The sequence below is a fragment of the Prunus dulcis genome, unplaced genomic scaffold (genome assembly GCF_902201215.1).
Source record: "Prunus dulcis unplaced genomic scaffold, ALMONDv2, whole genome shotgun sequence".
In the NCBI taxonomy this organism is placed as follows: domain Eukaryota; kingdom Viridiplantae; phylum Streptophyta; class Magnoliopsida; order Rosales; family Rosaceae; genus Prunus; species Prunus dulcis.
In genome coordinates this window covers 1-9678 of record NW_023010347.1, presented here as the reverse complement: position 1 = coordinate 9678, position 9678 = coordinate 1, and the positions used below count along the sequence as shown (strand labels likewise).

At 37.6% G+C, this 9678-nt stretch overlaps 2 protein-coding genes across 3 annotated transcripts; both read left to right on the top strand.

Moving 5' to 3' along the window:
• The first annotated feature begins 333 nt into the window (after window positions 1-333).
• Window positions 334-5997, top strand: LOC117613491 (actin-related protein 2/3 complex subunit 1B-like). 2 transcript variants are annotated; one of them, XM_034342095.1, is made up of 15 exons: window positions 334-613; window positions 1066-1151; window positions 1729-1805; window positions 1990-2084; window positions 2178-2247; window positions 2380-2449; window positions 2985-3058; window positions 3159-3201; window positions 3857-3938; window positions 4106-4194; window positions 4310-4395; window positions 4471-4534; window positions 5194-5300; window positions 5488-5546; window positions 5651-5997. In XM_034342095.1, exons 1-15 carry the CDS (start codon window positions 544-546, stop codon window positions 5713-5715), a joined length of 1137 nt encoding a protein of 378 aa, XP_034197986.1. In that variant the 5' UTR covers window positions 334-543; the 3' UTR covers window positions 5716-5997. The 2 variants fall into 2 exon arrangements, with proteins under 2 accessions (XP_034197986.1, XP_034197987.1); XM_034342096.1 differs by lacking the exon at window positions 4106-4194 and having other exon boundaries at window positions 3857-3934.
• A 402-nt stretch (window positions 5998-6399) lies between these two features.
• On the top strand, window positions 6400-9675 carry LOC117613490 (glutamyl-tRNA(Gln) amidotransferase subunit A, chloroplastic/mitochondrial-like; the record flags this gene model as incomplete). Its single annotated transcript, XM_034342094.1, has 7 exons — window positions 6400-7159; window positions 7499-7810; window positions 8289-8468; window positions 8590-8684; window positions 8904-8979; window positions 9138-9215; window positions 9631-9675. Coding segments are annotated over exons 1-7 (1350 nt in total), but the record flags the coding sequence as incomplete, so codon positions are not given.
• Window positions 9676-9678: the final 3 nt, after the last annotated feature.

Sequence of the window (9678 nt, the reverse complement as noted above, 5' to 3'; positions counted from 1 at the left end):
TATAATCATTAAATCAAGCGCCTTTTCGAAACTGATTCCTGCATAATGAGAAAATGAAAGCACCTCATTAGCTGCTTTCCTTTATAGCTTTCTCTCACAGCAATTTTTAACAATAAGTGATTTTCTCATAGTTTACCAAACAGATTGGGCTTTTCAAAATTTTTTAAAAATCACTTATTACCCCAAATAAGCAATACCAAACGGGCACTTAGTCCTATGATTGGAGATGGCGTTAGTTGACAAAAAAGGAGTAGGAAACTTTTATTTTCTTAAACACGTGCCAAGCACGTGCTTGACTTCACTGTGCCAACAGGACAGAGTGAGAAAGAAGACACATAAAGCATTGGATCTGACTTCAAGCTTCAGATCTCTCTACCCATACCAGCTCACATAATCACATTCTCTTCCCTTTTAAACTCTCTGTCCGTATAATTCCAAGTCTTCGACAAATTAATTGGAACAGAGAAGCCGCAGTTAAATTTTCAGCTGTAGATTTGGAGAAAAGCTTCGATTTTTCTCTGCCGCGGAGATAAAAACGAAGAAATGGCGGCGGTCGAAGTTCACAAGTTCGCTCAGTGCATCACTTGTCATGCTTGGAGCCGTGATCGCTCCAGTAATGTTCTTATCCTTTTTTATTCCTCTGTTTGGTCGCTGAGTAAATATGGGATAACCAATAGGAAAACAATCACCAAATTTTTTGTTTATTTACAGTGATATCTTTTAGTTCTTTTATGTGTGTCTTTGTTTGGAAAAATTGGAAAGCTCATAGCTTGGAGCCAACATATTTGTTGAATTAATATGAAGAATCTGGGTTGAATATTTTGATTCCATTTTTGTCTGCACTTTCTTGGAAACCAAACAGGGGGTTTGGGGTTAATTATTGTGCTGTTAAGCTTCTATGTTTCTGCTTGTGCTATATATTTTGCTTCTTGTTGAAAAGTGTGAAGTAAAAAAAAACTCTGGTAATCAAATTGAAAAAATAGAGAATTTTGATCTCGGTACAGACAATGTGTAGGTATTTTGTATATGCAATGCTGTAATTTGATCATTCCTATTTTCTGGTAGTGCTGGCATTTTGTCCGAACAACAGTGAAGTTCACATCTATGCTCTGTTGCAAGGCAAGTGGGAGAAGCTACATGTTCTTCAGAAGGTACTTGATTCAAACTCATTTAATTGTATTATAATATTTCACTGCACCATGATATGAATACGAGGAAAGAGAAATTTTTTATTAAAGGAAAATTTACAACTTTTGGGGCGCTGAGTTTTCTAAGTTTCACTCAAGACAATTAGAAAGTAATTCAAGTAGTAACAGAAATAAAGGTAAAAAGCATTAAGGAAATTACTTAGATATATCAAGCTGTTTGACAAACCTCCCTGTAATGTGATAATTGTTAATTGATATAAATTTGATGGATTCTTGGAAGGTCCTGCTGTCCAATTTGTGTGAAGTATTGTATTTGAGAGATTTGTATTTATGGTGATTAGTTATCATTTGCGTTTGCTGCTTCATTGTCTTCGTTTTGTTTCCTTGTTATCTCTAGCCATCAGGCAAAAAGAAAAAAAACCTTAATGTTAGAATTTTAGAGAGGCATTAAGTATATATTTTATTATTGGTTATTCACATCTGATCATTGTACTTTTTCTAAGAAAATTTGGCCTTAGCTTTTTGACAAAGAGAATGCGTGGGAATATAGTAAGCATTATTTTATTCTATCCTTTCGCAGCATGACCAAATTGTATCTGGGATAGACTGGAGCGCAAGGTCGAACAAAATAGTTACTGCATCTCATGATCGGAATTCGTGAGTACCTATGTGGTTTGAGATAGTCTTTTTTTTTTTTGTAATTTATTTAATCAAATAAGTTTAGCTTGAGTTTTGGGCTCTCTCTCTCTCTCTCTCTCTCTCTCTCTCTCTCTCTCTCACTTTGTCTTTCTTACACTTTTTGATGCATTAATTATTTTCCCGAACTACCAATTCTGGCTAGCTATGTCTGGAATCTTGAAGGATCAGAGTGGGTACCAACCCTTGTTATCCTTCGGCTAAATCGTGCTGCACTCTGTGTTCGGTGGAGTCCAAGAGGTACTGAATCTTTTTTTTTCCGAATGTAAATACAGAAGATCCATCAGTGTTAAAATGTCATGCAACTCTAATGTGTATGCCTTTATGTACAAGAAAACAAATTTGCTGTTGGAAGTGGGGCAAAAACTGTTTGTATATGCTACTACGAGCAAGAGAACAACTGGTAATTAACATGATACTCGCAGTTTAACTTTTTGTGCTCGGCTAACTCCGTTTGATGCATTTACAGATTAGAATTACCTTCTATTTTCAATGTTTTTTTGCTGGTTAATATTTGCATTGTACCCTTTTCCAGGTGGGTCAGTAAACTTATCAGAAAAAGACATGACTCTTCTGTGACAAGTGTTGCTTGGCATCCAAATAATGTGCGTATTTTCCCAGTTCACAATTTGTATATGTTTCCTGTACGTTCAAAGCAGTTGCATGCATGCGTATCATCTAGTTAGGTTTGACTCTGTCCATCCTCTTTTGCAAAGCTCCATGGTAGTTATTGTTTTCATACATACTAGGACCCGGTGCATGTGGGTTTGCAGAATCTGTGTGCACGAGGGCTTGGCCCTCCTCTACCCAAAGGTGATGAGGGTTTTATAATTGCCAATACGTTATGTTTAGGATGTTAATCCTTTATTTAATCTTGGATATTTTCTGAAGTTGAATCTTGTGTCCTAAGCTAGGGTTTCAGGCTTGCAATACATAACTGTCATATTTGATGTATTAGACGCGATTAGTATAGTTAGTCAATGATCTTTCACATTTTCCCTTTCCATAAGTTATCTTTACCTTGATACCTGCCCTTTGCTGAACTATTGGGATAATTTCATGTTCAATTGTTAGTTTGGTTGCTAAGTAATCAACTCTTTACCATGTTTAAGTATTCATATATGATCATTTTTTTTACAGATTCTTCTTGCAACTGCATCTACAGATGGAAAGTGCCGAATATTTTCCACCTTTATTAAGGTCGTTGATGCAAAGTATGTTACATGTAGTTGTAGAGCTGTCATTCTTTGGATTTAGTCTAGTTCTTATTTTAGTTGTGTATATTATAATTATAATTGCTCATGCATTACTCAGGGAATCAAGAACAGGCCCATCTGCAGATTCAAAATTTGGAGAGGTGCAAAAATTTTCCCTTGTTGAAACACAGCATTTTCTAATGCATCTATTTATATTTGACGTATAGAATAGATAACAAACAGTCTCTTACCAGTTAAATAACTGCTGCTTGATTTGATTACGCATTTAATCATATAGAGTTGTTAGTAGTAGTTACCTGTAGCACAATGTAATGTTGTAAATCCAATATTAAAACCTAGCCTCTGATTTATGAAATACTCATAAGTAAATATGTTTTCTTAGCTTACCTTTAATTTAATTTCCCATTATGAGCATTGTCACAATGTTCTAAAAGTTATGAAATATGTTAAACTCTAGCTCGTTGTTTCTACAAAAGAAGAATAAACAATGTAGCTCATTGTTAAGATGATAGGTATTGAATCAGTGCAAGAAAGTTAAATAATAATTATGTGCTAATTCTAAATTCTAAACAGTAAGTTTCAAGACTCCAACCTGCTTGGTTTTCTAAAATTAAAGAAAAATTAGATTTTCAAAATTTAGTATCATTTTTGTCTTAAAGCCCATAATTGGTGACCCTGGTTTGGAGACATTGCTTAGTGGTATCATATTGTTTTCTAGCCACCCCCATTCATGCATTTTGCTTTTTGTCTTGCCCTTTTGTAGAAGCTAACGTTGTTTTCTTTCTGGTGAAACAGCAAATTCTTCAACTTGATCTCTCCTTTACTTGGTCATTTGGTGTAAGGTGGTCACCAAGTGGCAATACCTTAGCATATGTAGGTCAGACATATCTCCTTTCTGCATGTTCTTTACAAAGATAAAAAGCTTTTGGCATAGCGTATGTTGATAGCTTGGTAGGCAGTGTTTCAAATTGTCAAGTTAGCAGCTGGTTTAGGTATTATCATTCATTTCCCACTAATTGGTTTCCGGGTTGTGGCATTATGCAGGCCATAATTCTATGATTTACTTTGTTGATGATGTGGGACCTTCTCCTTTGGCTCAAAATGTTGCATTCCGTGATTTGCCTCTCCGTGATGTGGGTCAGCATCAACTCATGTTAACTTTTTGAGAGTCTAAATATCTACTCCACATGTAATGAACTAATTTATTTATATTTGGGTATCGTCAATCCATATGTGGCACTTTTTCAGGTCTTATTTCTTTCTGAAAGATTAGTTATAGGTGTGGGATTTGATGGCAACCCAATGGTTTTTGCAGCAGATGAAAGAGGAATATGGTAAATGCCTTTTCCTGATGGCTTTGTTCGTTGGAGGAGGATAGCAAAATAATAGCTTTGTTCTTTTCTCTGCAGGAGTTTTATCAAATTTCTGGGGGAAAGAAAGACAACATCTTCAGGTCCAAAATATGGTTCACAGGTAAATACCTGGTTGTTTATATGTTATGAGAGAGAGTGAGAGAGAGAGAGAGGGGTTTTTTTGGCGGGGGGGGGGGGGGGGAAAAAAATTACATGGTTTTCACATTCCTCTATCGTAGTGCATTAAATGCGTGCCTATTGTAAATAAATATAATCAACTTGCCAGGGGATGTTATACTGTGGTTGTAAACATGTTGAATAGGGTGGAAATTGATCTTGGGTTTAAGAGTTCCTCCATGTCTTGAAGGAGAAGAAAAACAGCAAAGAATGTTAAAAGATGCTATTATTCTGAGTTTTAAAATGTGAAATTGCTTGAATGTTTTGTAAAGGCCCTGCTGATAATTCTGACCATAACTCAGCTGCATATGCAGTGGGACAACAGTTTCAACTGTTAGTTCTCATCTACACCACAATTTTATTGTTGGCCTAGTGAGTTTGTCTTCATTATTTAGTAAAGCCTGTGTGCTGTATGTTGGAGATAGTGAACTAAGCAAGCAGTCTTAATCTCTGAGAGCATAACAGGAATTTAGTGAACATTTCGAGTTCATTGTTAGTGTAAACTGGATTTGCGGTTTTTCCCTGTCATGATGTGGAGCAAAAATCACTCATCACATTATGCTATCCCTTTTCCTATTTCTCAAACCAGATTTTTCCTTACAGTTTTCTGAAGCATTTGGAAAGCTATATGGCCAACCAAAACAGGGATTCAACAATGATACAAATGAGCATTCAAGATCACGAGGAGGGGTCCATGAGAACTGCATTAAGTACTTCACTTTTCCTTCTCTTTAGATATTCCCTGTGTAGTAGCCCCCGTTCCATTTCAAACAGTACATCTCCACCCTAGTTGTCAGGCGGGAGGTCTGACTGATGAATTGGGTGGATGACTGGATTTGGGGCTACCTCTATATGTTTTATATATTTTTACATAACAATCCTCCCTGTTAACTGTAGTTGTATCGTGCCGCTTGGAGATCCAGGGAGTTCTAAAGTGAAGCGCTTCAGCACATCGGGTTAGCAAGTCAATGTTAAATTTAGTTTTCAATCGCTTATCGTAGAATCCTTTCCTGTTTCCACTGTATCTACTTTGGTTAGCTCTAACACCTTGACATTACAGGATTGGATGGAAAAATTGTTGTCTGGGACATGGAGAACCAAGAAGATTTAGCGGGGTACTTGTAAACCTTCACCAGTCACCATAAACATAAATAATATCTTTGTGTAATATAAGTGGACGCTGGGAATGTTCTTTGTATATTTCACGTGACTGAGCAATTGGCAATATTTCTATAGAAGCCTAGGAGAAAATAAACTGTAAAATCATGGTGATTTTAGTTTTGTATACCTCTTGTGTATCACTACATGTAATGTATTTGCCCTCTGCCATTGCCTCGTGTGCTCACTCTAAAGAGAGGAAAATTCATCCCATTTGACGTGATCAAGAAAAACAAAATATTTGTTTTATTATTGTTATTATTGAAGCTGTTGAATTACAGTACTACAAAATCCGGAAAAAAAATAAAATTACAGTACTACAAAAGAAATTGAGTAGTGCACCACCCATAATCCTATGATTTTATCCAACCCTTTTAAAATGGGATAGAAATTGAATTTATAATTTTTGGCAATCTAACTCAGTATGTACACAAGGGCTTGTAGCTCTAGTGGTTGGGTGTAAGTGACTTTGTATCTTAACCGGTTAAGAACAGTTACCTCTTAATCATTGAATTAGGTTAACTAAAACGGTAAAGATAAGGTCATATATATATACCATATAAAAGGCTCTCACTGTAGAATTATTGCTCCGGCCTTATAGCCGTCATTTTTGTGTGTGGTAAACACAGGGCCCAGAGGCCCAAACAAAACGGACTAGGAGCAACTCCTGACAGATAAAACGGTTAACATTGTTCAGTCACCGTTTTCAGCCAATCTTCAAAATCTTCAAAACGTCACAGTTGAGCATATTTCTCTTCCTCACATCAGTCACCATTTCTCTTGTAGCCGAGATTCACACAATTCATCTTACAAGTCCCAGTTGCAGAGAAAGCAAGTCAAATAAACTATGATATCAACACTCCAACCTCCACGCTCACTCTCCCACTTCCGCTCTAACCCCACCCTCCTCCTCCGCTACACCTCCCTTAAACCCCTCTCTTCCTTATCCTCACAGCCCGTCACCCACTCCACCATCACAGACCAATCCCAATCCCCAAACCCACCATCACACTCCCAAATCCTCTCCACCCGCCACTCCCTTCTCTCCCGCCACCTCACCGCCACCCAACTCGCCGAGTCCTTTCTCACTCGCCTCCGACTCACTGAGCCCCATCTGCGCTCCTTTCTCCACGTGTCAGACTCGGTCCTGGCCCAAGCCCGTGAGCTTGACGATAAGATTCAGAGGAATGAGGAGTTGGGTCCCTTGGCTGGGGTACTTGTTGCCATCAAGGACAATATCTGTACGGCTGAAATGCCCTCCACGGCTGGGTCTCGTGTTCTGGAAGGCTATACGCCGCCGTATGATGCTACTGCCGTCAGGAAGATTAAGGAGCTAGGTGGGATTGTGGTGGGTAAGACCAATTTGGATGAGTTTGGCATGGGCAGCACCACTGAAGCCTCTGCCTATCAGGTTTTTCTCTTCTGGGTTTCCTTTCTTTTATCTGTATAATTTGTGTGTTCTGTGAAATTTTCATTTTTGTTATTCATCTTGGAGGAAATGCTTTAACAGATTAGAACTTTATATTACAACTTCATGGAAATGAAAGTTTAGTTGAATAAAGAAGTTAATTTTAGTCTTTTATGGAACTTTTAGAATGTGAGTTACCCCTTTTATTGTGGGTAGTAAAGCCGTTGGTTGTTAGTATTAGTAGAAGTCCAAGAGAGTGGGGTTTTGGAAGTTCGTTTCTTTATGTTTCCCACTGGTAACTGGGGTTGGTTTACTCAGGTGGTGCATCTGTTCATTCATTAGGTGACTGCAAACCCATGGGACATTTCTCGGGTGCCTGGAGGGTCATCGGGAGGCTCGGCTGCAGCTGTGTCTGCCAGGCAGTGTATGGTGTCACTGGGAAGTGATACTGGTGGAAGTGTGAGGCAGCCAGCATCGTTTTGTGGTGTTGTTGGGTTGAAGCCCACGTATGGGCGTGTCTCAAGATTTGGACTTATGGCATATGCATCATCGCTTGATGTCATTGGCTGCTTTGGTACGTCTGTTGCTGATGCTGGGATTCTTCTGCATGCAATTTCCGGCCATGATAGACTTGATGCCACCAGTAGCAAGCGTGTAAGTAAATTTTGTGTCTGATATTTTTTGTATTGTACCCATGCATATGTTGTCAAATATTTTGCAAACTTTGATTGGCACAAATCATGATTTGATTCCATATCAACCAAGTAATTCCCCTACAAATTTCATTACCACATGGAAATCCTCTGGGAAAATATATTTTGAACATTCTTTTTAGTAAAATAAGTAATTTTAGCATACGGGTGGTGGAAGAAGTATCAAATTCTGTCTCATGTCGATCTTCGAAACCTCTAATGAGGGCTCTAACTGCACTTTGGTCGCTATCTTTTGAAGATTCACCATGCGTAATTTTAGCAGGATAAGCCAACTTATCTTGTCATTATGCATCCTGAATTTGAGCTCTGAAATGTTTATTCAACAAAAAAATTTGGTCTTTGTACTTTGAATATATAGACTAAAGACTAATATCAGGAATTGGTTGGTTGATGTAAATGCATTTGAATTTCTCTTTCAGGAGGTTCCCGACTTTTCAGCTCAGTTTGTTTCCATGAATTTGCTAGAATCTAAACCTCTAAAAGGATTGAGGATTGGTCTGATCCGTGAAACTCTTGATGATGGTGTTGATACTGGAGTAACTTCGGCAGTCCGTACTGCTGCTTTGCACCTTGAAGAATTAGGATGCTGCGTAACAGAGGTCTACCTTCTTCTCTTTTTTTTTTTTTTGGAACTGCTCAACTTCTCTGTTTCTTCCCCAAAATGTCATTTGTACCCCTTCTTGTGTCTTGGTTTAATATACTTGAAACATTAAATTGCAGGTCTCATTACCATCTTTCTCACTTGGGTTGCCAGCCTATTACATTCTTGCTTCATCCGAGTCATCTTCGAACTTATCACGTTATGATGGTGTTAGGTAATTCTTCTAATATATTAAATTTCATCTCTGAAAGGTTTTCATTTGTGTATTTTAATGGGAGAAGAGAGAGTAAGTAAGTAGAAGCTTGTTTAGATTTCCACTGTGACTGGAAGAAAAAGAGAAGTTGTTAAACTTATTCTTAAAATCCCTCTCTGCATGGTATATTAGAATAATAAATATGCTCATATTCGTTATTATTTTTTAATCAATTTCCAGGTATGGAAACCGAGTTGCTGCTGATGAGCTGAACTCACAATACATGGATTCCCGAGCCAAGGGTTTTGGTTCTGAGGTACACTATGTTTAGGTGGCTAGTTAACACTGTTTTGCTGTATATCCTGTCAGGTTTGAAGTTTCTATTGATGGAAACATTGTTGCACTGCTCTTTGCCTAGTTTTTTCTTGTTGTCTTTTTGAAAGCAGACTTATACCCATTTTTGTTTTTTTGCAGGTCAAAAGGAGAATTCTAACAGGAACATATGCCCTTTCAGCTGGTTATTATGATGCATATTATAAGCGCGCCCAGCAGGTACCATGACGTTCATGCTTAATATTTTCATTTTAAAAATACATTGTTGTGTTAAATTTAATAATGGATTTTTGGTGGGAGGAGTTAATCCCATTACTGTTTGCATTCTGACATTATAATATTGAAGAAACCAAAACCCTTGACATTCATAAAAGCTAAAAAGACCTCATGAGAAATCATTTATCTGAGGTTTCACCTAACAACAATCTTGTATTCTCAATCCTCATGAATGGTTTTTTGGGGTTGTTTATCAGTGCTGTAGTAGTTTATGTTTATCAGTGCTGCAGTAGTTTATGTAATTTATATTTGCATACCATGCAGCCTCTCTGTAGAATCTTATGCTTGGTTATGTTCTTCTTACTCCTACGGATTTATGGTGTTCAAGAAGGAATTAATGATTGTTATAGTGTTTTAGGTGAGGACTGTAATTCAGAAAAGCTTCAAGACAGCACTGGATGAACAT